Below are 2,870 nucleotides of genomic sequence, written 5' to 3' on the forward strand. Positions count from 1 at the left end.
TCAAGATTTGGTGCAAATGGTCAAGGTTTGTGGCGAATGGTCAAGAGTTGGGTCAAACCACGGAGGTCTGGTGAGAAATCTGTCAGAGTTTGATGATAATGGTTGAGATTTGGGGCAAAATCGGTCGATGAGGGGACCCAACACAGGGAAGGTGGGACACGGTGTCGGGGTTGGTGCCACCACCATAATAACAACCACCAGCATAACTTTTCGCGCAGTAGTAGGTGGCCGTGTCGTCGTCCCGGAGGCTGTTCATCTGCAGCGTGAGCGTGCTCTGGGAGTCGTCCCTGGAGATGGTGAAGCGCCCCTTGACCGACGGCGCGTAGTAGGCGCTACCCCAACTGTAAATACTCGCGACCCACTCAAACCCCTTCCCGGGGGCCTGTCGCACCCATTGCATGTAGGAGCTGCTGAAGGTGAAGCCGGAGCCCTGGCAGGACACGGCTTGGGGCAGGGTCCATGGCTCAGGGTAGAGTTTGGGGGCCCGTTGAAGGCTCTGGTTTGGTGCAGAGAGTGAAGGGTTGTGGCGAAATGGATGGAGATGAGAGGAGAACGGTGGGGGTTTGGGGCAAAACTGGTTGAGGTTTGGGTCAAGTGGGTGAGATTTGGGACAAGGGGAGGATATTTGTGGCAAAAGCCGTTGAGATTTAGGTCAGTGGGGGCCACGTTTGGGTCAAATGGCCAAGGTTTGGAGCAGAAGTGCCTCCACCAAAAAGGGTCGAGGATTGGGTCGAAGGGTTGAGATTTGGGGCAAAAGCTGTTGAGATTTGGGTCAAAAATGGTCAAGGTTTGGTGCGAATGGTCAAGGTTTGGGGGAAATGGTCAAGAGTTGCTGCAAACTGTGGAAGTCTCGGGTAAAACCAGTCAGAGTTTGATGCAAATGGTTTAGATTTGGGGCCAAACTGGTCAAGACTTGGGGTAACCGTTCATGTTCTGGGGCAGATGGTTGAGCTTTGCCCCAAAACCAGTCAAGGGTTTGGTGTAACCAGTAAAGACTTGGGACAACATTGGTTGAATTTGGGGCAAACGTTTGTGTCTTGGGGCAAAACCAGTCAAGATTTTGGGTGACCATTCACGTTCTGTGGGAAATTGTTGAGGTTTGGGGCAAAGAGTTGAGGTTTGGGGCAAAACCGGTCAAGGGTTTGTGCCAAAAAGTCAAGATGTGGGATAAAATTGGTTGAATTTCGGGCAAATGGTTGAGACTTGGGTCAAAACCAGTCAATAGTTGGGGCAAAACCATTCAACATTGGGGTAAATGGTTGGGATTTGGGGCAAGCGGACGATATTTGGGAGAAAAGCCCTCGAGGTTTACGGCACAAATGGTCAGGTTTGAGAAAAATAGTCAAGGGTTGGAGCAAAAGAGGTCGAGATATTGGCCAAAACCCATGAAGGTTTGGGGCTAGAAGGGTGGAGGTTTGGGGCAGAAATGGTGGAGGGTTGGTGCCAATCATTTGAGATTTGGGGCGAAAATGGTCAAGATTTGGTGCAAATGGTCAAGATTTGGGGCGAATGGTCAAGAGTTGGGTCAAACCATGGATGTCTGGTGAGAAATCGGTCAGGGTTTGGTGATAATGGTTGAGATTTGGGGCAAAAATGGTCGACTGGGGCAAAATCGGTCGATGAGGGGACCCAACAAAGGGAAGTTGGGACACGGTGCCGGGGCTGGTGCCACCAACATAACCAGCACCACAACCACCGTAAGCACATTTCGCGCAGTAGTAGGTGGCCGTGTCGTCGTCCCGGAGGCTGTTCATCTGCAGCGTGAGCGTGTTCTGGGAGTTGTCCCTGGAGATGGTGAAGCGCCCCTTGACCGACGGCGCGTAGTAGGTGCCACTACCATAACTGCTAATCTCCGCGACGAACTCCAGCCCCTTCCCGGGGGCCTGTCGCACCCATTCCATGCAGAAGCTGCTGAAGTCGAAGCCGGAGCCCTTGCAGCGGAGGGTGAGGGACCCCCCGGGTGTCTGTTGTCCCCCTCCGGACTCCACCAGCTGCACGGCCGCCATCAGCCCTGGGGAGGGAGGAAGGAGAGAATTGAGTCGCCCGCTCCCACCGTTGTCCCCCCATCTCCGTGCCCCCACCAAAAATGGTCAAGGATTGGGTCAAAGGGTTGAGATTTGGGGCAAAAGCTGTTGAGGTTTAGGGCAAAAATGGTCAAGGTTTGGTGCGAATGGTCAAGGTTTGGGGGAAATGGTCAAGAGTTGCTGCAAACCATGGAGATCTGGGGCAAAAACGGTCAGGGTTTGATGCAAACGGTTGAGATTTGGGGCCAAAACAGTCAAGACGTGGGGTAACCGTTCATGTTCTGGGGGCAAAGAGTTGAGGTTTGGGCCAAAACCAGTGAAGGGTTTGGGGTGAACAGTCAAGATTTGGGACAACAGTAGTTGAATTTGGGGCAAGTGGTTGGGACTTGGGTCAAAACCAGTCAAGATTTTGGGTGACCATTCACGTTTTGTGGGAAATTGTTTAGGTTTGGGGCAAAGAGTTGAGGTTTGGGGCAAAACCGGTCAAGGGATTGTGGCAAAAAGTCAAGATTTGGGCCAAAATTGGTTGAATTTGAAGGAAATGGTTGAGACTTGGGTCAAAACCAGTCAAGACTTGGGGGAAAACCACTCAACTTTCGGCCAAGTGGTTGTGGTTTGGGGCAAACGGTTGAGATTTGTGGCAAGCGGACGATATTTGGGAGAAAAGCCTTGAGGTTTAGGGTAAAAGTAATCAGGTTTGGGGTAAATAGTCAAGGTTTGGAGCAAAAGTGGTCAAGATATTGGTGGAGAGCATTGAAGGTTTGGGGCAAGAAGGGTGGAGGTTTGGGGCAGAAATGGTCGAGGTTTGGTGCCAATCACTTGAGATTTGGGGATAAAATGGTCAAG

General features: G+C 51.8%; 1 gene segment (V, D, J or C); it reads right to left on the reverse strand.

Annotated features, from left to right (window-relative positions):
- Positions 1 to 37: 37 nt before the first annotated feature.
- Positions 38 to 1,901, reverse strand: LOC134526996 (immunoglobulin heavy variable 3-53-like). The segment is given in 2 exon segments: positions 38 to 496; positions 1,812 to 1,901. Coding segments are annotated over 2 exon segments (504 nt in total).
- Between the last annotated feature and the right edge of the window lie 969 nt (positions 1,902 to 2,870).

Source organism: Chroicocephalus ridibundus, chromosome 25 (assembly GCF_963924245.1).
Source record: "Chroicocephalus ridibundus chromosome 25, bChrRid1.1, whole genome shotgun sequence".
NCBI classification, from domain to species: domain Eukaryota; kingdom Metazoa; phylum Chordata; class Aves; order Charadriiformes; family Laridae; genus Chroicocephalus; species Chroicocephalus ridibundus.